Source organism: Aspergillus saccharolyticus (genome assembly GCF_003184585.1).
Source record: "Aspergillus saccharolyticus JOP 1030-1 unplaced genomic scaffold BP01scaffold_22, whole genome shotgun sequence".
NCBI classification, from domain to species: domain Eukaryota; kingdom Fungi; phylum Ascomycota; class Eurotiomycetes; order Eurotiales; family Aspergillaceae; genus Aspergillus; species Aspergillus saccharolyticus.
This window is the reverse complement of record NW_020290632.1, coordinates 113,306-132,316: the sequence shown is the minus strand read 5'-3', so window position 1 is coordinate 132,316 and position 19,011 is coordinate 113,306. Positions and strand designations below refer to the sequence as shown.

Here is a 19,011-nt window from a genome sequence, read left to right as displayed (position 1 = left end):
TGTCCGCTCCTGCGACACCCACTCACGAGGATCCCCTACGGGCTTCATCAACTGCCAGCGCGTCAACAGCGCGTTTGTTACACAGCCACGCTGGCCCCGCTAGATCCGTTCGATGTTCCAAGCTTTAATGTGCTAGTTAGAAGGATTGACACTTAAAATGTCTCAGGGCGCCGAGTGGGGCAAGCATCTTCGTGGTACACGCAGCACCGGCCTTGCCAGTGACCTTCTCATGTTTGTAGTAGATGGCGATAATCCTAATCGCCTTGTCCCCGTGGGTCCTATCGGATAACTGGTGCTTCAGGGCAAGACATATACACGAGGCTACTTGAGCCACGATGAGAGGAACAAAGTGTGTTTTTTATGTCTGTCAAATGGTAAGCCCGACTCCTCCTTCACGGGCTAAGTAATTCCATAAGCAGCTCTACTGCTTAGGCGACCTTTCGCGAACCATATATTCGCATGGTCTGACCTTCTTCGAATCATGTATAAATGTCATGGATAATGCTTAGAATGTCTGTAGTCGATTGCTGTATTTCTGGATGTGTATGTGGTTGTGTGCGGTTGGCGCTCGGAAGACGAATATATATCCTGAACAAGGGGAGAATACGACATGTTAGCACTCAGAACTGGCCAGATGATCTGGCCACGTCCTCCAATATCCTTAACCTGACGAGCTAACAATCCTGGAGAGAAAAAACATGACCTTGCATCAAGAAAAAAAAAGGAAGGAGTCCAGGTTCGGACTTTGAGTGGGGCGAGAGATCGCATCTAAGGGTTCTCGTCAGCCTGCTTTGCATTCATTCCTGCATCGAGTCAGTCACGATAGAACTCGTCGCTGGGTAAGAAAGCTCTTCTAGAAGAAAGCATACAACAGCTAGAGATCGTTTTAGTGCTGGTTTGAGATGCTTTACTTGAGGCTTGTTAAGCGGTCATCGATATGAGATATCTCATGAAGTGAATTGTAGCATAGTAAGATGTGATTCATCGCACCCATGAAAAGGAGATAGAAGAGTACAGAGACTCATCATTCATCGCAGGCTTTCTTTGAGAGTCAAATGGAAGGAGGATAGTGAAGATGGAGTCATTCTTGCTGGTAACCCCTGTTTGTCTTTTAACCACGTGATACTGAGGGGAGTTGCCTGAGAAGGAAACACCCAGCAACTGCCTTCAAACCCAAGAAAAACATCTTCTCAACTTTTCTCTTTCTTTTCTCCTTCACCTCACATCATTTCATCTTCCAATCACTATCAATCACTGCCAAGCACCGTACATCTCTCATCCTCCGACTCTCGTCATGGCTTCCATCAAGCCCACTGAGCCTACCGGTGAGAATTCCACTCGTATCTTCGGTCAGGAATCTATCGATGTGGTTAACAAGATTCTAGTCGAGACTTGCACTGAGCCTACCAAAGAGACTTCTCTCAGTACCACTAACGATTCCATCACTGTGACTTCCGGTGACCCTCCTACCGAATCTTCTAGCATGCCTGATAACGACTCTATCACCGTGATTCCAGTTGAGCCTGCTGTTGAGGCTACCGACAAGTCTGGCGATAATATTCTCACTAGCAGCTCCGATGCATTAGTTACCGAATCGTCTTCCGAGTCTGGCAACAGCCCAACCACTGAGGACTTTGAAAAGCCGGCCACTGAAATTTCCACCAAATCTGATAACGGTCCTGCCAGCGAGACTTGTGTCGAACCTGCTGATGGCTCCGTCACCATGACTCCCGCGGAGACTGCTACTGAGACTCCTGCTGAGCCCACTGCTAAGCCCAATGCTGAGTCTCCTACCGAGTCTGCGACCGAGACTGAAGATGAGCCCGTTTTTAACTTCCCCCGCCTCTCCACCGTTCCTTGCTCAGCCTGCACCTTCAGCCCCGAGCGCCAGCGGTGCTGCTCTTATGACAGTCACGTCAAGATCTTCTATGAAGCAGGCGACCGGGCAACCTGGGCTCTGGGCTCAGACTGGATTCTCAAGGATCTTGGTCCCAGACACGCAAACGCGGAGGCTCTGAATGCGTGCTTTGTGAAGGAAAACACCACTATCCCCGTGCCGACTATTATAGCCGATCACAAAGACAGCGGCCATACTCTGACCCTCATGACCCGCATCCCTGGCGAGCCCCTCAACGTGGCCTGGCCTAAGCTGACGGACTCCGAAAAGGAGAAAATCGCGGAGCAGACTGCGGAGTATCTCCTTCAGCTTCGCGCTCTGCAGTCTGATTGCATCAAAGGTGTCGGCGATCATCCCACTTATAGCCACTGGCTATATGAAGAAGATGGTCAAGCCAATGCTCCATGTCCTTTTTTCACATCCGACGAGGAGACTTGGAATGGCCTGGCAAGGAGACTGAATCCAGCCGTCCCTGAGAAGGCACGCCGTCGGCTTCGATCTTATATGCCGCCTGTTGAGCCCTTCACCTTTACTCACAATGACTTGACACACGTTAATATTATGGTCAAGGATGGTGAGCTGACTGGCATCATTGACTGGGAGGGCGCTGGATACTATCCTGTTTGGTGGCAGTACACCAGCAACATCATAACCCTTGAAGGCGAAGATGACGCTCAGTGGAAGAGACTCTTGCGCAAGTATATGCCCAAGATAGATGGTGCCTACTGGTTCTGGGTGTATTACTATTTTCTCTGCAGAAAGGATTTGGAAAGTGGTCCGGCGAAGAAGTTCCTCGACCAGTGCGACGAGTCTGAAGACTCCGAGGGTGAAGCTACCGAAAGAGAAGACTGAGGCTGGTTCACATAGTATTGAGAAGAAGACTTGAAGTTCGGAGCTGCTCTGGGACGTTGTCTTGCCTGTCTTTTATTCTCTGGTGGGATAGTACTCTTGTCAGTCCAGCGCAACAGTAAAGTGCGGATATCTTGTCGCTCTATGCATTTACCATAATTGAAAAAGCTGCTAGCAGTAAGTGCTCAGTAACAGAATCCAATGACGAGATCTCGAAAATCGGCTATGTACAGAAGTAACAGCAATTGACGAAAGACAGAACGAGCCCTCAAAGCTTCACCAACTTTTGTCAGTCCCTCAGAAACACAAAAGAATCCAGAGATCAAAAGCGTAGTAAAAGACCCAAAGCCCTCCTACCGGTGATAGGATTAATCTGTTCAGACGCAACCGCAACAGATCCCGTAACCGCCATACCGAAAGTCAAAAGACGCAGAGCATTCCATTGTTTATTGTTCAATGAGCATTTTCACACCTGTGTGCACTTCGTCAGCTGTCATCTTTACTCGCGAATGCAATCCTGTAGCATACATTGTAGTAGGACTTCAATCCCGATCGTCACTGTTGACACCCCGATTTGAGTTCCACGGATCAGCCGCGATGCATCAGGCATGAGGAACATGTCCCTAGCACAGCATTACTTGGACTTCGACTTGGAATCGCTTGCCTTGGAATCCTCTGATTTGGAGTCCTTAGGCTTAGAGTCCTTGAGCTTGGAGTCCTTGGGCTTGGCCTTCCATCTGTCGGGGGTGGGCTGTTCCTCGGAGAAATAAACGCCTATGGCTAGCTCCCTACCGCACATTTCGCAGTTTGTTGTAGGGTTCTCATCTGTACCAGTGTCGTTGTTGTACTGGCACTTGCAACGCATGGTGACCGTTTTGACGTAGGTGACTTGAGGCAATAAGAGATCAAAATTTAGTCGTCAAGTACCGCTTCTCACTGGAGGTTGCTCACTTACCTGGAAATTGAGGTTATTTGTTCGGTTGTCCAGAAGGGTTTGGAACGTCTGTAGACGAGAAGATGATTGTCGATGAAGATGTGCAGATGGTGTTGAGTGAAGGGAGAGGGGATCGATGAGAGTTGGTGGAGATAGAAGATGTGACGGTGTTGAGGGATAAGGGACGGCTCTGGTAGGGAGGCCGGGTCCTGGGGAGTAACACCAGGAGACGGCGTTTCAGGCTGCTGGCCTGGGGGCCTACAGTGAAGAAACCCTTTGTTAAGTGAATAGCTTGGTGCCTGGCTATGAACACAGCGTTTTCAGGGAATTGCACAAGAAAAGTCCTTCAAAACTTTGGCAAAGAAATTCACATCGATATTCACATCGATGAACACTATTGTGTTCCTAGTCCAATGTATTGAATAGTGAACCCTGTGAAGTCTCAGTCTTCCACTACTCTCCCAGTGAAAAAATTGAAATTGAAGTTAAAATTACGGGAATAGATGTATATACAGTAGGGACTAGGCTACGTCTCTCACCCACCGCAACTGCACAGCTGCCGGATCCTCAACCTGCAGTGTCGCCTTGGAAACCGCTCTGTCTGCCAGATTCAGCAGTCTTTACCGTAGAGCACCCAAATCCGCAGGCCCATCGACAGGAATAGGTTCGCACTGCGCTATCTTCACACCGGGACAGATGCGAGGTCCTCCAGACCACGGAAGAAACGTCACTTTGGGCGGGACTTTTACCCTGCCAGTCTCATCTCCGATCCAGCGCGAAGGTTTGAACGCGGCAACATCTAGCCGCAGATTTCTTTCGTCAAAGTGGATAGCTACTGCAGAGACAGTGACCATCACCGGCGGCTGGAAGTAATACGTGCCCGTCTCGCTGACAAGTTGCTGGGATTCGAGCACCGCGCGGGTCGAGTGGAGCACGAGGGTGAAATGGAGGAGGACTTCGAAGTGGTCTTTCGAACTGGTCAAGTGTCATCAGCTTCCGGCATATGATAGAAAGGGGAGAAATAAAATACCATAATGGCTAGAATGCGTTGGCACCGGAAATATACTTCTTCATAAGGCCAGTTCGAGTGGTCCGCAGGCAGGTTGTGCAGCTCTTCGTGGATCCAATCCTGCCATTCAGGATCTAGAGAAAGAAGAGTCACCGTGAACCCCCTCGTGTTGGCTGTAGTCTGGTAGCCTGCAAATGTAAAGACGTACAAATTGCCCCTAAGCTCTTAAGGTGTAAACCTCGAAGACTTTTCTGTGTCAGAATTCTGCAAGCGAAATCCTAGAAATTTGCGTCGCCGACCCGAGTCCTTTACCGTCTGGCGCTCCTCCTGGACATTATCGGCGACACGGGGGGGGGGGGCTTTCGTGTATGCAGCTTGACCGATAACGTTGATTGCGAGGCTGCATAGACCACCCAGAGTCTCTCCTCCTGGATGGTCAGAAAGATAGTCGAGCATCGCTTGACGGTTTGACTCACGCGCTCGTCCAAACTTGCGCCGAACATGCCGACGGTGGTGTTTGCCCAGATCAATCAGCAAGTTGTACAGAGCACGTTTGCGGTATGAAGTACCTACCATTCATCGCCATAGGTCTACATTCTTCTTATCAGTATCTGATAATGAAGATGAGGGCTGAGGCTCATCATGCACCGTAAATACATTTGACCCCAGGAAGCCGACGAGTTTTTCTACAACCGGTGCATGTCTGAAGTCACTTCTGCGTTGCAGAATCACATTTTCGAGACTCACATCTGCGACCCTGTCCAATTCTTAGAATTGAGAAAGTGTCCAGTTTGGTATCTGCCCTGACCAAACAATGCAGTCATCCAAGGTGAGGAGGACAAAGACATCTCCGAAGCGGTCGAACAAGGCCCGTTTGGTGCGCAATTCCCAGCCATGGGAGGTGATATCCAACCGGTCATAGAACCACTGTGGTAGGACTGGTTGGAGGTACGGGTGGAGAATTGGGGCGAGGATCAACCACAGCGGGCTTGCAGAAAAGGCAGGGCAATTATATTACTGTACGACGCGAAACCCCGTGGGGCGGCGCGGATATAGAATCCGATGAAGCTGAGAATTGTATAGATTGCCAAGATCTCAACTGCAACCCACCACCTCGACGGCGTATGGAGCTGCATGCTTTTCAGCAGATAGTTTTTTGCGAAACCAGATTATGAATGCGAAGGTTGTCCGCATAGAGAGCTTTAATGTTTAGGGGGTAATTTAAGTTGTGCTTACGCCGAGCCCTGGGCAGATACTGGGAGGAGGGCTGGTGCAGGTTAGCTGAAGTCACCTTGCCAAGTGCGCAGTAGTCTCAGCTCTGTGCATTTAGAGGCTACGTCTAGTGTATCCACTTCTTGATTGTTATCTTTTGATTTTTCAGACACATGTAGTACTCTAAGGTTATGGGCTGAATGTGGTTGTGTGTACCGAAAGGGGATAGCGTGGTTCTCTCAAGCTTCGTTTCTTTCCTCTTCTTTCTTCCTGTACGCATTGACTTGCTCAAAACAACATCTTCATGCTTTAACGACGGCACAGTCGCTTTCTGTGCACTTCTCCAGGTGACGCTCAGTGCATTATTGTAACCAAGCCAGGCTAACTGACTTCTCAATATCCTAGGATTGCTGAAGCTTAACGATGCCCTGATCATCAGATCAATCGACAACGTGCTGCGACGTATTGTAGGGCGTTGAAGTTCCCTGCGAATCAGACTGCCAACGATTGACTTATAGTCCGCGGCGAGCAACGATGCTGCCAGTAGCGAATGGGAACGCTCCCAAGTGCAATCCACTCTGCTCGATCGGCCAATGGACCCAGATGCTTGAGTGACAACTTGGAGCTACAGCCCACAGTACCTAGCCTTGGCGCATCGGCTAAGCATCGGATCAACCGGAGACTCCATCCCCCCACGATGTCCCAGCGGTAGTGGCAGTCAGTAATATCACGACAATGGAGCAAATAGGTCAAAGTCTCCTGCGTCATGGAGGATGAGTAGCACTCGAGAGTTGAGTCTTGCGGAGAAACGAATCCGAAGACCGGGGGTTGGATCCGCTTCACGGCTCAGGCATCAATTTTTTCGTCCTCCTGTCTGACGTCACCTGATTGCGCTCAACGTCAGCAATTTCCTCCAAGACCCTCGCAAATGACTTGAATTGGTCGAAACGATTCGTCAAATTGATTTGACAGTCAGCGGGAATCCGACCGGGCCAGATGCGTGCCAGTTATGTTTCCTGCCGGACAACCCCGGCTTGCCACGCACTCCGACTCAGGCTGCCCATCGGATCAAGACATATCTCTTAGCCGATCCACTCAACAGCATGTATGCCAGTGGAGCAACCCCGGCGAGACAAGCATTGCTGCCTATGGCATTCTTCAGGAACCGCTGCCTGACTGGCCAGGCAGGCTATGACGCCAGACAGGAGAAGAACTATTCCGGACACAAATGCTTCCACACATCTGCAGCAACTATTGGATATGGTGTTGGCAGTATAGTATCTTCATCGATCTTCTGCTACGTCATGTCGAAACATCCTTCGTAAAGCCTGTCATGCATCAAGGCAAGGATGGAAAGAGTATGGATCTGCGATTATAAAAGCATCCGAGTGCATATGCATTTCACTCTCCACAATCATCCAGATCAAGTATTCTTCAATCACCTGTGAGTGAGGCTCGATCCTCAATTTACTCCTCTCTTCGTACGCTCGCAAACCACGCTGATTTTCTTCCTGCGCTTTCAGACACAATGACCCCAGCCGGAAATCCCTCCGATGGTCGACCCGACGAAGCCCAAGAGACCATCAATCAGAAGAACACGGAAGCACTATCGGACGAGAAAAGTAATACTCGCAAACAATCCGAGTCCGATCAGCCGACAACAACACAAGCTGAACACGCTTCACAGCAGTCATCATCCGATGAGAGCGATGGGTCGCTCGCCCGAAAAGTCCGATCTGATGGCAAGCGGGAGCTGAGTGAGGACGACTGCTATGACCAACTGGGCTTTTCATTCCCGTGGTACAAGAAATGGACCATCTTGACCGTCATCTTCATGGTGCAAATGTCCATGAATTTCAACACGGGTGTATATTCCGATGCCCTCACTGGCATCGAAGAGACGTTTGGGGTCAGCGCACAAGCTGCACGGGTTGGCCAAATGATCTTTCTGGTAGCATACGCATTCGGCTGTGAGCTTTGGGCGCCCTGGAGTGAAGAGTTTGGGCGGTGGCCGATCATGCAGCTCAGTTTGTTCCTGGTCAACATTTGGCAGATCCCGTGCGCCTTGGCTCCCAACTTTGGCACGATTGTCGTGTGCCGGTTTCTAGGAGGATTGAGTTCCGCCGGTGGATCAGTCACCCTCGGCATGACGGCCGATATGTGGGAGGCCGACGACCAGGGATTTGCCGTCGCGTATGTCGTGCTTTCCTCCGTGGGGGGCTCGACGATCGGACCGGTCTTTGGTGGATTTATCGGCCAGTATTTGACCTGGCCATGGGTGTTCTGGGTGCAGTTGATTTTTGGTGGTTTCGTTCAGGTGCTGCACCTCCTTCTCGTACCAGAGACGCGAGCCACGGTTCTCATTGATCGTGAAGCCAAGCGCCGTCGGAAGTCGGGAGAGGATCCTGACGTGTATGGACCCAACGAACTCAAGGAGAATCGTCTGGAACTGCGTGAGATTCTCCGGATCTGGAGACGCCCATTCGAGATGTTTGTTCGGGAGCCCATCGTGTTGTTCCTGTCGCTATTGTCCGGATTCTCGGATGCTCTAATCTTTACCTTCACCGAATCATTTACTCTTGTGTTCGACCAATGGGGTTTTGATACCCTGACTAACGGGCTCGCCTTCTGTGCAATCTTGATCGGTTATATCATTGCGTATCTCGTGTTTCTTCCTGACGTGTGGCGACAACGCAAGATCCGGCAGCAGCACGGATCGGCCGCGCGACTGGCTGAACGCCGTCTGCTCCTGCTCCTGTTCCTCGCCCCCCTGGAGCCTATCGGCCTGCTCGGGTTCGCCTGGACATCTATCGGACCTGCGTACGCGCCTTGGATCGCACCCTTGATTTTTGCCTGTCTGATTGCCATCGCGAATTACGCCATCTACATGGCGACCATCGATTATATGGTCGCGGCCTACGGGCCGTACTCGGCCTCCGCCACGGGCGGCAACGGATTCGCGCGGGACTTTTTGGCAGGCATTGCAACGATGTATGCTACTCCTTTGTATGAGGACATCGGCGGGAAGTTCCATCTGGCGTGGGCCTCGACGTTGTTGGGCTGTAACGCCGCGATTGTCGCCATTCCGATCTATATATTCTATTGGAAGGGGCCGGAGATCCGGCGGCGGAGTAAGTTCGCGCAGACACTGGCGGCAGATCGGGAGAAGCATGCGGGGCGGCGGGCGAGTCGACTGCGCGAAGAGGAGATGCCGTATGCTGTATAATCCCTGAGCCCAGTGATAGCTTCCAAATACAATTCACGACTTGTGCACTAGTGTCTGTATCTGTAGGTTCAATAGTACTGGTACCCTCTCTCCAGCCCTGACACCAGTCCTCACCATCATGGATACACTCCGCATGCCTGCATGCCACATATCTCAACTGCACGAAGCCAATAGTTCCAGCCACGCAAGGAGGGTCACACCCGTGCCAAGCCCTGCGTCGATCACCCGCTGGCTCCCGCCCCGCTACTTAAACCCGCCCTGACCCAGACAACTCCTCCATTACAGTATCCTATCCCCATTCCCCAGATCCACCAGCTCCCCTCTCCAACAAACCTCGAAATGAACCTCTTCACCCTCTTTACCAGCCTTACGTGCATCTTCCTCTTCGCCATAACCCTCGCCTCCCCACTCCACACAAACGCAACCACAACCCTATTCCAATACAGCACCACCGGCACCTGGCTCGAAAACATCGCCCTCGGCCCCCCATCCACCAACACCCTGCTCGTCACGCGCATGGACGTCCCCGAGCTCTGGGCCGTCGACACCATCGCCCACAACGCCACCCGGGTTGCAACCTTCCCAAACGCCACAGCCTGCATGGGCATCACCCCGGTGGACGAGGGAATCTACGCCGTCGTAGCGGGCAGCCTCGTGATAACTGATATCGGGCATCCCGTTGAGGGGTCTTGGTCGGTGTATACGGTTGATGTTTCTGCGATTTCTGACGGGGAGGCACCCGTGCGCAAGGTGGTGGATCTGAGAGAGGCGGGGTGGTTGAATGGGATGACGCTCTTCCCGGACCGTTTTGGAGTGGATGAGGGGGAGGGGGATGGTGCAGGGGCAGGAACAGGAGTGGTGCTGATTGCCGACTCGGTCAACGGGGTGATCTGGCAGCTGGATGCACGGACGGGGGAGTACAGCGTCGCTCTGAACGATACAGCCAGCATGGCTGCGTCGCCGACGGATCCGCTGGGGCTCGGGGTGAATGGGGTGCGGGTGTGGAAGGAGTACGTGTATTACTCGACAGATTCGCGGAGCGCGGTGTTTCGGGTGCCGGTTGGTTGGGAGAAGACCACTAAGAGGGTGGTGGCAGCGGGGCCGGTGGAGACGGTGGCGCAGGATGTCGTGGTGGATGATTTCGCGGTGGCAGAGGATGGGACGTTGTATTTGATGGCCATCGCCGAGAATGAGGTGGTTAGGGTTACGGTCGATGCGGGGAAGGAGGTCTTGGTGGGCGCCAAGGAGAGAAGGGAAGTGGCGGGGTGTACCTCCGCGGTGGTTTCGAGGGATGGGAGGCGGTTGTGGGTTACCACAAATGGGGGGCATATTGTTCCTGCTGAGGGTGGGGAGGAGCCGGCGAAGGTGGTGGAGGTGGTTTTGGAGTAGATGGCAGGTGTGGATAAGATTGTTTGCTCAAATAAAATTCATTGATCAAGTATCAGAGCTTGAATACATATCTTGAGGGAGTGACAGCAACAGTATTGCCTAGTTACAAGCACAAAGCGTCAAATGGACAAGCACAGCAAGCAACGCAGTTCAATCTCCCAGATTTTATGTCTTTCCCCAGCCCCATTCCTTCCTACACATCGTCACACACCGTCCTCATGTTCCCCGTCATCCGAATACCACATGCACAACCCGACTAAGCCTCAAACTCCACCTCCACGTCCCGGCGACCTCCCGGGCTACCGCCGCTCGACCCCGCTGCTGCTGCTGCTGCCGCTGCGGGCGGGAGTACCGGCTGAGGCAGAGGGACAGGCGGACCCGGAATCGGGTTGCAAGTTTCACACTTGGGGATTTTATCTGCAGAACGTCAGTAGTGCCGCGGCGAGCTCTGCACATGGAAGGGCTTACTGATTCCCTTGCAGTGCTTCGTGTCAAGCCGGCCACCCCAGATGTAGCACTTATCGCTGGGGACGTAGTACCAGTCGCTTAACCAAATCAGCTGGCTGTGATGATAAGAACACAAACACAAAGGTGAGGACGTACTTGATACCCTTGTAATTCTCACCATCGGTCCACAGACAACTGACGTCCCGGGTCAGTCCTGCGGTGATGAACGTCCGCTTGGAATAGCCACACGCGAGGGCAGGGCAGTTGAAGCAATCAAAATAGTTGTGGACCTGGCCCCGGACATTGCAAGTCACGGCTGCAGTGAGGGTCGCGTAGGCGAGAAGAAGAAAAGTGAAGAGAAGCATTTTGATAGAGAATGTCAGGCTTCGGAATTGTTGATCGTTGATGTTCCGATGAGTGATGTTTGAATGTCTGAATCCCAATAAACCATCGACTTCAAGCTCCTATTTATCTTGATCGTCGACATCTTAGGAGGCTGGGCTTGAACTTCGAGTATCTTGCCTCTCTTCGCAAATCGTGACGTCCGCGACTTGACCCCCATCCTTGGCATTATGTGGCTCTTGTCATGCACTGGTTCTATATCCCTTTGCAGAGCAGAAGATACATCATGGCGTCCCTTGGCAAAACTTATATTGTGAAGTGTCTCAGTTGAGCGGATTGTTGGATTGGTAGTCATCATTGTACGCACGTTAAGGAGAGCGTGGAGATTCATGCACTTACAATACGAGCCTGGCAGGTGACCCCTCTGGTCCGGATATAGCACCCACAGAGTTATCTGAAGCACCCACCAAGTATTTACCTGAGGATGAGAAGTATATAGAATGTACCTGTGAATCCAGATCTGGAGCTGTCATTTTTAGTATTTGCTCGTACTTGGATGCCCTAACCACGGTTACGCTACCCCCACAACATGGATCGGCTTCCGCGTCGAGACCCGATCCACTGGTTCGGGTCACATCATTTGCCTCCCTCGTCTCGTATTGGCCATTCATTTCAGAATCAACTTTACAACTCTCTCTCTTTGAGGCGATAGGATGTCACTCTGCAGTACCTCGTCACCAAGTCAAATTGGGGATATACTTGGGCAAGTTGGGATCTGTGTCGACCCCAACCCGTGGCTTGCACGGGACACGAAGTGTGACTTCTCATTGTCTTCCTGACTGGTTTGTCGTGGGAGCATCTATCCTCCGTCATAGTGATCGAGAAGATGTTGTGCTCAAGTCCCTGTTCCAGGTTTCATCCATGGGTCTGCAATTAGGTAACGAGCTCCACATGCATAGATACATGGAAGACGCTTCCGCGGATCATCTCGGTCGCAACGTGATCAGAGCCTTACTCGATACATTACACATACATCGCTACCTGGTGCATCTCCTATCTTCGGAGAACGGTTTAGCTTCCCTCTGTTGTTGTCCAATGGAGAGAATTCCCGGTTTAGTTCTCGAGTTTTCCTGCACAGCTCTGCATGTAGAGTGAGGATTGCGCACAGTGCTCTGTAGCCCAGGAGATTCCTGCACAATGATCTACTGATTGATTCAGTGCCATTCAAGCAAAGGAAAATTAGCTTGGACAATAAACCAAAGACAAGCCATTTCTAGATCAAAGAAGTCTTCCAAGTCCCACAGATCCATACTCCAGAACGTGTGTTCTCTCTGGACTCTTAGAGTGACATAATGCCCCTGAACATGAGAATAGATGGACGGTCCAGGTATTGCAGGTTATGGTATATCGAAGAGGGATTCATGGGGCTGGATACCACCATGTGTCTTAAAACTGTGGTGGTTGTCTTTCAAGGTGATCCTGACAACTCCATATCATGTATGCATCCTCCTACGTAGTGTACTTTATATTACCACCACTGGCAACAGAGAGGAGCAGTAAGGGCACAGATGCTGGACTGTTAGTGGACCAATTGATTTCGTCACTATACCTATTTAGAAAGCAAATCTCTGTGCCATACATGTACCTACTATGTCTCGCATGTGAACCGCCTGTGAGGGACACTTGTCCTCTCATGTCAATCCCAAACACCGAAAGGTCCTCACCTAAACGCAAGGAAAGTGGATTACGATATGATATATAACTATCATAGAACTGTACACACTCAAACCCCAATCGCAAATGTGTTACTGCAATAGTCCATATTTTCAATTGCTTGAGGCTGAAGGATCGACAGCTGAAAGCAAGTCAGCCGCTACGCCACGGTTGTACTAGTTTCTAAGCTGCCTAACTACTCGGAACTATCTCCTAAATGGAAATCAACGAGCAGGGGGAGTTATTAACGTAATCGATAAGGAGTAGTGCGTGCAAGTAAGCGCGCCAAGCTGTATTCAGTCTTGAATATAGATATTTTAATAATCATAGTCCGTTTTAGGTGTATGTAGCCATCTTATTAAAGATGTAACGTAGCACCGTATGACTGCTAGCACCTGCCCACGCAACAATACTTCATGACACAAGAACGGGTTATTCAAGGTACTTCCTTCAAGTAAAGTCTAAGCATGTGGTCTGACATCTGTAGCATCACAGCGCAGCACTAATTAGAACAAAATTGGCTGGTCGACTATACATTAGCAGGAACAACATCTACCCATCTTTACCCCATTTTTTAAGACCTTGAACTGACTGTATAGTTTTCAAGCCTTACAAATACATAGCTTCGTCGAATATGGCAAATCTCAAAATTCTTAGTCGAAGCAAACATTAATCTAGTGTTCTAAGTACTCCCTTAGGTGTTTGCGGTGAGTGGGTAGCGGTGGGGACGCAAAGGAACATGAACGGTGAGTAAAAGAGAAGTAAATAAACTTTTCTTTAGTAGATCAGTACTCAAAATAGAGGGAGCCCTGCATTGATATGCATACTGGAGTAATCATGAGGAGTTAGTAGTTACTCAAGAAGACGAATTCCTTTTATCAATTCTAAATTACAAGCTATATTTAAATGAGCATAGCTTATCCAAGCAACCATACCCACGACTAAGAAATGAATCATCTCACATCTTCTCGCGGACTGGCCATTGACTTTCAAACTATGCTACGTCATAAATCATGAGGCACTTGTGTAAAAACTAAGTGGCATTGTGTAAATCAAATTCTCTTTCAGAGAACAGTTTCATTCAGACGACATATTTCTCCCTCTACATCCACCTCTTCTTGGAGCCAACGCACCAATGCCTGGTATTATCTTCTGCGGAGCCCTTTTCTCGAGTTCAGAGCTACTCACCTTGATTATAACAGGAGTAGGAGAACGCCTCCCACTCCTCCGAGCCAACCGCAGGGGTCACCCGGGCATGCTCAAGCACAATTATAAGTCGCACGCCAGACATAGAGCGAAATGCTCATACCCAGCGCCCATAGCGCGACGTGGCTCTGGAATCTGGGGTTGCGAATATTCCAGAATGCGAGGATCTCATTGGCTCGTTCTTCCCCGTGCATAGCTCTATGGGCCTCAACCGGAAAGCGCCAACAAAAAGCGAGTTGGAAAGGCATCATGACTCCCAAGTACACGTGGATGAAGAGGGACCAACTGGCGAGAAGCCACACAAATGTTGTGAGAACGGGATGCGAGCAATGGTAACCACGATGGGCGATGAAGCCTAACACCACGCAAGTGACACTCCCATTCAAGAGGTGTATGTCACGATAGTGACGAATGGAGTCAACCCCGGCGGAGGGTCGATACTTACGAGCGGCTTCTTCCCAGGCGGAGGGTGACATGTTGGCAGCTAGAAGCGGAGTAGGATGGGTGGTCATGAGGGGGGTTGGAATTCGTAGGTAGCCATCCTGGGATGGGACGGGCTTATATAGGCCGCCGATGAATCTTCTGAGGTGGTAGGATGTTTTCTTCCTCACAGGATACCAGGGAAGTTTCGCTCCAGGTTGCTGGAGTTGAAAGAACTTATGTTGAGAAAATTCCTTCTTCTGGCCATTGGGTGGTAGAACTCAGTATCAACCGGAGACTCTCTAGGGAGCTATCATTGTTTTCGATATGGACTCTGGAACACCCCGTCATTAGGTGGAATAATGATAGCTACGGGGTTTGTTCCATCGACTGTCTTTGTTCCGTGGGCCGCAAACCTTCTTCATGAGAGAAGTACTGAAGAAAGAGCTTTATTTCTACACTATTACTATGCGAACTCCAGATGTTCTCAACATGTCTCTCCATGTATGTGCCAATCCTCTGTCTTTCATGTGGCTGAAATAGCCCTAATCGAGACGAGTCATGATCCAGCAGACCACCTTCGACAACAGCCAAGATAATTGGTGTCAGGGTTGCCGCCTGAAGGTAGGACCATCTCCCGCTTCCGCAACTGCATGGCCACCGCCAACCGAACCTTCCTCTCATCCCGAATCGCGGAAATCAAAACCCTAAGTCTTTTTACAGAAAACAGAAAGTTATAGAGACTGTTAAAATAGTATTATTTCTGAGGTTTAAATCTAGACTCAGGTATTTCTCTTTATTCTGTATAAGTTAATATAAGAATTAACTAATTATAGATCTCTAATCTGTAGAACTATTGTATACTTTAAGATATATCTTATTTACAACTCTATGAGACTATTCTCCTAGTGAGAGATACTTATAACAATATACATTTATGTATAGACTTGGAGTAAATTAACCAATTAAACATACTTCAATGGGTGCTTTTCCCATCCATGAAAGAACTGAGATCAACTTCAACGTAGAGAGTAGGGTGGTTGCTGGTGGTAAGCGCCAGGTGTAGGTCTTCTTCGACTTCGAAACAGAATCCCGTGCAGCATTAGTAATTATCACCAGAGTAGTTATCATCTGCTTGACCTATGCCATCTAACCATGTATGATGATTACCGAGTAACTACTCCGTACTTCTGGATTTCTCTAATATCTCGGCTGAATAATGGCTTCTGCATGCCGTGACGCGATCTTCCCCCCACTTGGCGTGGGATAGCGTCATCCCGCGGTTATTAATTTCTCCCCGCAAATTCCCCTCCTTCCATCCCAACTTTTTTCATTTCCCCTTCTCTTCCCAACACAACCCTCTGCAAAGAAAGGAAAATGTCGCCCAAGATCACCCTCTACACCAACCGGCTCTGCCCCTGGGCTCACCGGGCCCACATTGCCCTCATCGAGCTGGGTCTCGACTACGAGGAGGTGACCATCGATCTGGACACCCCGCGGGAGCCCTGGTATCTGAAGATCAACCCGGTATGTAGCCTCCTTTTGTCGAAATGCATCATCCGCTCACCCTCCGCCTCACATCCAGCGCGGTCTGGTCCCCGCTCTCTCCTACGACGGGACCATCATCCTAGAGTCCGCCATCATCGCCCAATTCCTCGTCGATGCCTATCCCTCCCACCTGCTTCCCCCCTCCCACACCCCCGAAGGCGCCCTGCAGCGCGCCCGTTCCACCTTCTTCGTCGACACCTGGGCCTCCAAGATCTCCTCGTTGTACAACGCCACTCTGCGATCGACGGACGCCGAGCGCCGCGCCTCGAGCGACGCCTTCGTCGCGGCGGTGAAGAAGGAGATTGAGCCGCTCATCTACCCCGACCCCTCCCGCCGGGGACCCTTCTTCGAGGGCAGCGAGAAGCTCACCTTCGTCGAGGTGCTGCTGGGCTCCTTCCTGCTGCGCTTGTTCTCCCTCTCCAAGCCCGAATACGGCCTCTTCCCGGCAGACCTGAAGTCGACCCTGGAAAAGGAGACCCCGGCGTTCAAGCGGTGGGCGGAGGCGACGATCGCGCATCCGAGCGTGAAGGCAATCTACAACGAGGAAGCCGTTGCGACGCGCACGGTGCGGCGGTATGGAAACAAATAGGGTGCGGTGGTCGTTGCGAGGCTGTAGTGGTGGGGGTGCGGTGCGGGGACCCAGTTTTTGTACGCACAGCCGGGCTGCGGCGTGATGTAACTGTAACCCTCACTCATTACTTCATTCTATTTCCTGGATGACCTCAGTCGCAGCCGGCGTTGCTCGGTGTTACATACGCCGGACTGGCATAAATCAGAAAATCAAAGTACAGTATAAACCTCCCCGGATGTGCCTGGTGTCCCACGGTGTCCCGCGAGTTCCCAGCCTCTCTGCAGTATGAAATCCTCGTCACCTTCGGTGATTATCGTCGGTTTGTCTGCCACTTCACTTTGCTCACTCTGCTTGGTCACAGTATGTACTGGACTATCTTCCTTTACTTACTAAAGGGGGTTGGGGTTTAGGCGCCGGGGCCGGGGGGATCGCGACAGCCGCTCGTCTCGCCAAACGAGGATATCAGGTCACGGTGGTGGAGAAGAACGAGGTCGTGGGGGGGAGATGCTCGCTGATGGAGCAGGATGGCTACGTACGTACAGCCTCAATTTCTCTGCTAGGTACTTCGCATCGTCGCACCAGACCCGCTCACATCCAGTGACCAGCGCTTCGATCGCGGCCCCTCCCTCCTGCTGATGCCGGAATACTTCGAAGAAGTCTTCTCCGACCTCGACACGACGCTCACGGCGGAGGGCGTCGAGCTCGTCAAATGCGAGCCCAACTACCGCATCTACTTCCCCGACGCGGTGACCCTCGACATGTCCACCGACATGGCCGCCATGCAGCCCCTGATTGAATCCCACGAAGGCCGGTCGGGCTGGGAGCGGTTCCTACAGTTTCTGGTGGAGTCTGGCCGACATTACCAACTCTCGCGCGACCACGTCCTGTACCGCAATTTCCCGCACGCGTGGAGCATCCTGCGTCCCGGGATGGTGCGCAATATCTTGCGGTTGCATCCGTTTGCGAGTGTCTACTCGCGCGCCGCTCGGTACGTGCAGTCGACGCGGCTGCGGCAGGCGCTCACCTTCGCCAGCATGTATCTGGGGATGAACCCCTTCGAGGCACCGGGGACCTACTCGCTGCTGCAGTATACCGAGTTGGTGCATGGGATTTGGTATCCCCGGGGGGGGTTTCGACGGGTGAGTCACTGCCCTTCCCTTTCCTTCCAGTCGATCAACAGCTCAGGATGCAAACCTACCAGGTGCTCGACGCCCTCTGCAACGTCTCCCAACGCCACGGGGCCACCTATCGCCTCTCAACCCCCGTCGACCACATCACGCTCTCCCCTGACGGCCGCCGCGCGACGGGCGTCCAGCTCGCGAGCGGCGAATCCCTCTGCGCCGACCTCGTCATCGTCAACGCCGACCTCGTCTACGCCTACAACCACCTCCTCCCGCCCACGCCGTACGCGACCTCGCTCACCCGGCGAGAGACCTCCTGCAGCAGCATCAGCTTCTTCTGGTCCTTCGACACGACCCTGCCCGGGCTGCACAGCCACAACGTCTTCCTCGCCGCGGAATACAAGGAAAGCTTCGACGCGATCTTCCAACGCCACCACATCCCGGAGGAGCCGAGCTTCTACGTCCACCTCCCCAGCCGGGTGGATCCCAGCGCCGCCCCCGCCGGTAAGGACGCGGTGGTGGTGCTCGTCCCGGTCGGGAATCTTGGGGGGGAGAATGCTGCTCGTAAGTCCCAGGAGGAGTACTGGAATGCGATGGTCGACACCGTCCGGGCGGTGGTGCTCGCCACGATCGAGCAGCGGACGGGGGTGACGGGCCTCCGGGCGCATTTGGTGGCCGAGCAGTGCGAGACCCCGCTGAGTTGGCAGCAGAAGTACAATCTCGATCGCGGGGCGATACTGGGGCTCTCGCATTCGTTCTTTAATGTTTTGGGATTCCGACCCAAGGTCCGACATCCGGGGATTCGCGGCTTGTTCTTCGTGGGGGCGAGTACGCATCCCGGGACGGGGGTGCCGGTCTGTTTGGCGGGGAGTCGGATTGTGTGTCAGGAGGTGATGAGGGATGGGAGGAGAGATGGGAGGCACTGGGGGGTGAGTTGGTGGGGGGCGATGGGGTTGGTGGTTATGTTGATGCTGGTGGGATGCGTCTGGCCGGTGGATATACGGTGGTTTTAGTTAGGGTTGTAGTAGTTGCATACCTCCCTACAAGTACTCTCTTCATGATAATGGGTTCATCAAACAGACCCTCCAAGTGACATATGTACTGTATATACTTCGAACAACAGCAAC

The 19,011-nt window shown here is 51.9% G+C and overlaps 10 protein-coding genes across 10 annotated transcripts; 6 read left to right on the top strand and 4 right to left on the bottom strand.

Annotated features, from left to right (window-relative positions):
- Positions 1-1,723: 1,723 nt before the first annotated feature.
- On the top strand, positions 1,724-2,749 carry BP01DRAFT_374935 (kinase-like protein; the record flags this gene model as incomplete). Its single annotated transcript, XM_025576863.1, has 1 exon — positions 1,724-2,749. One exon carries the CDS (start codon positions 1,724-1,726, stop codon positions 2,747-2,749), a length of 1,026 nt encoding a protein of 341 aa, XP_025430056.1.
- A 539-nt stretch (positions 2,750-3,288) lies between these two features.
- Positions 3,289-3,611, bottom strand: BP01DRAFT_383874 (uncharacterized protein; the record flags this gene model as incomplete). The annotated part of the gene is made up of 2 exons (XM_025577456.1): positions 3,289-3,304; positions 3,385-3,611. 2 exons carry the CDS (start codon positions 3,609-3,611, stop codon positions 3,289-3,291), a joined length of 243 nt encoding a protein of 80 aa, XP_025430055.1.
- Positions 3,612-4,175: 564 nt separating this feature from the next.
- BP01DRAFT_392887 (cytochrome P450) lies at positions 4,176-5,192 on the bottom strand (the record flags this gene model as incomplete). The annotated part of the gene is made up of 3 exons (XM_025578186.1): positions 4,176-4,655; positions 4,736-4,906; positions 5,002-5,192. 3 exons carry the CDS (start codon positions 5,190-5,192, stop codon positions 4,301-4,303), a joined length of 717 nt encoding a protein of 238 aa, XP_025430054.1. The 3' UTR covers positions 4,176-4,300.
- Positions 5,193-6,886: 1,694 nt separating this feature from the next.
- On the top strand, positions 6,887-7,502 carry BP01DRAFT_357992 (uncharacterized protein). The gene is made up of 2 exons (XM_025575325.1): positions 6,887-7,345; positions 7,425-7,502. The coding sequence occupies exon 1, from the start codon at positions 7,005-7,007 to the stop codon at positions 7,224-7,226; it is 222 nt and encodes a 73-aa protein (XP_025430053.1). The 5' UTR covers positions 6,887-7,004; the 3' UTR covers positions 7,227-7,345; positions 7,425-7,502.
- Positions 7,329-9,297, top strand: BP01DRAFT_88273 (MFS general substrate transporter). Its single transcript, XM_025580198.1, has one exon. It carries the CDS (start codon positions 7,430-7,432, stop codon positions 9,125-9,127), a length of 1,698 nt encoding a protein of 565 aa, XP_025430052.1. The 5' UTR covers positions 7,329-7,429; the 3' UTR covers positions 9,128-9,297.
- Positions 9,298-9,466: 169 nt separating this feature from the next.
- Positions 9,467-10,516, top strand: BP01DRAFT_299267 (uncharacterized protein; the record flags this gene model as incomplete). The annotated part of the gene is made up of 2 exons (XM_025571949.1): positions 9,467-9,932; positions 9,981-10,516. The coding sequence occupies 2 exons, from the start codon at positions 9,467-9,469 to the stop codon at positions 10,514-10,516; spliced, it is 1,002 nt and encodes a 333-aa protein (XP_025430051.1).
- A 256-nt stretch (positions 10,517-10,772) lies between these two features.
- On the bottom strand, positions 10,773-11,328 carry BP01DRAFT_366789 (uncharacterized protein; the record flags this gene model as incomplete). Its single annotated transcript, XM_025576422.1, has 3 exons — positions 10,773-10,933; positions 10,985-11,079; positions 11,120-11,328. 3 exons carry the CDS (start codon positions 11,326-11,328, stop codon positions 10,773-10,775), a joined length of 465 nt encoding a protein of 154 aa, XP_025430050.1.
- Positions 11,329-14,277: 2,949 nt separating this feature from the next.
- Positions 14,278-14,700, bottom strand: BP01DRAFT_383870 (uncharacterized protein; the record flags this gene model as incomplete). Its single annotated transcript, XM_025577455.1, has 1 exon — positions 14,278-14,700. One exon carries the CDS (start codon positions 14,698-14,700, stop codon positions 14,278-14,280), a length of 423 nt encoding a protein of 140 aa, XP_025430049.1.
- Positions 14,701-15,984: 1,284 nt separating this feature from the next.
- Positions 15,985-17,034, top strand: BP01DRAFT_321920 (glutathione S-transferase family protein). Its single transcript, XM_025572744.1, has 2 exons — positions 15,985-16,171; positions 16,230-17,034. The coding sequence occupies exons 1-2, from the start codon at positions 16,022-16,024 to the stop codon at positions 16,779-16,781; spliced, it is 702 nt and encodes a 233-aa protein (XP_025430048.1). The 5' UTR covers positions 15,985-16,021; the 3' UTR covers positions 16,782-17,034.
- A 14-nt stretch (positions 17,035-17,048) lies between these two features.
- On the top strand, positions 17,049-18,897 carry BP01DRAFT_392884 (phytoene desaturase family protein; the record flags this gene model as incomplete). Its single annotated transcript, XM_025578185.1, has 4 exons — positions 17,049-17,082; positions 17,174-17,295; positions 17,369-17,902; positions 17,965-18,897. The coding sequence occupies 4 exons, from the start codon at positions 17,049-17,051 to the stop codon at positions 18,895-18,897; spliced, it is 1,623 nt and encodes a 540-aa protein (XP_025430047.1).
- Positions 18,898-19,011: the final 114 nt, after the last annotated feature.

Bases quoted from the DNA above. Each gene is read 5' to 3' on its own strand.
- BP01DRAFT_88273 (XM_025580198.1), top strand. From the start codon at position 7,430: ATGACCCCAGCCGGAAATCCCTCCGATGGTCGACCCGACGAAGCCCAA.
- BP01DRAFT_357992 (XM_025575325.1), top strand. From the start codon at position 7,005: ATGTATGCCAGTGGAGCAACCCCGGCGAGACAAGCATTGCTGCCTATG.
- BP01DRAFT_321920 (XM_025572744.1), top strand. From the start codon at position 16,022: ATGTCGCCCAAGATCACCCTCTACACCAACCGGCTCTGCCCCTGGGCT. The intron at 16,172-16,229 runs GTATGTAGCCTC...CCTCACATCCAG, and splicing joins GGTATCTGAAGATCAACCCG to CGCGGTCTGGTCCCCGCTCT.